Genomic DNA, 1,060 nt, shown 5'->3' with positions numbered 1-1,060 from the left:
GCTACATCTACCTTTATCAGTAAATAGATCCAGCGCACGTTTCTTATTTTGCCATAGCCAATCTTATACAGAGCCCATTTTAGATCGGCAAGATAAACCCAAGCCATGTAGTTGTGGAACTGATGAGACGTACTGTTAATACTCGTACATATGATAAACTGTCATCTAAGTGTATCACTTCACATATACACACTGATGCTTCAGGTTTCTGTAAGTCTGTTTCCTTTGAACTGGGCCTCACTCAAAATCTGTAATTGAGAACTTCAAGACGAGAAGTAAACTTAATGAGAGAGACGAAATCACAGGGTGTTGGTACCTCTCCCTTTTGGTCGTTATGGGTGAAAACTGATATACCCAAGCTAAGTAAACCTGAAAGAGAAATGTGAAAGTACAGGTGTTATAAGCTTTATTTGTTGAAACAGAATTGAGAAAGTGAGATGAAAAACAACTATTTAAGTAATATCTATGAACTCACTTTCAAAGCTTGCAGTTGGGAGATGGTGAGATCCTTGATTGGTATTTCTAGAAGGTCAGTTTTGTCTTGTTCCTTTTTGCGTTTCAATGCAATGCACGCATGGAAGTCATGATAAATAACAGGCACCAAGTCCTTGCTCAGCTGGACATCAAACTCGACCATGTCTGCTCCAATTTCTGCTGCATATTTGAGGGATGCGATGGTGTTTTCACGGATATTTGCGCAACTGCACATGAAAAGGAAGAACACATACATATCTATATATAATCAAACACAAAGTACATTCATACCCATCCTTTATTAGGTACCCCAGTAAATCTAAATTAGACAGCAACTCGCTGCATTGCATTAACTCCTTTTCAGTATTATAATAATCCTCAAAGAGCTCACCTTTTTGGCTCAGAGTGATAGGAATTTCCAGCCCCTCTGTGGCCCACCTCCAGGCCTTTCCAGGTGTCCTTCCAGTGACGAGCATAAGAAACACTCATGTCACATCTGACTGGCATTGGATACACAACCATATAGTGAACTGCCATGAGGAGAGAGCAAGATATTAGCACTTAGGACTTTAAAATTCAATAACCC

The 1,060-nt window shown here is 39.7% G+C and overlaps 1 protein-coding gene across 1 annotated transcript in view; it reads right to left on the bottom strand.

Annotated features, from left to right (window-relative positions):
* The window catches only part of LOC119586141 (glycerophosphocholine phosphodiesterase GPCPD1-like), a gene marked incomplete in the record, with an annotated part of 78,881 nt that overhangs the window by 15,126 nt on the left and 62,695 nt on the right, over nt 1-1,060 (bottom strand). Inside the window, 2 exon segments of the mRNA XM_037934832.1 lie at nt 476-701; nt 866-1,004. Coding sequence (XP_037790760.1) covers nt 476-701; nt 866-1,004 — 365 coding nt within the window.

Source organism: Penaeus monodon, chromosome 21 (assembly GCF_015228065.2).
Source record: "Penaeus monodon isolate SGIC_2016 chromosome 21, NSTDA_Pmon_1, whole genome shotgun sequence".
NCBI classification, from domain to species: domain Eukaryota; kingdom Metazoa; phylum Arthropoda; class Malacostraca; order Decapoda; family Penaeidae; genus Penaeus; species Penaeus monodon.
Note: the sequence above shows the minus strand (reverse complement) of the source record. Positions and strands in the feature narration are given on the sequence as shown.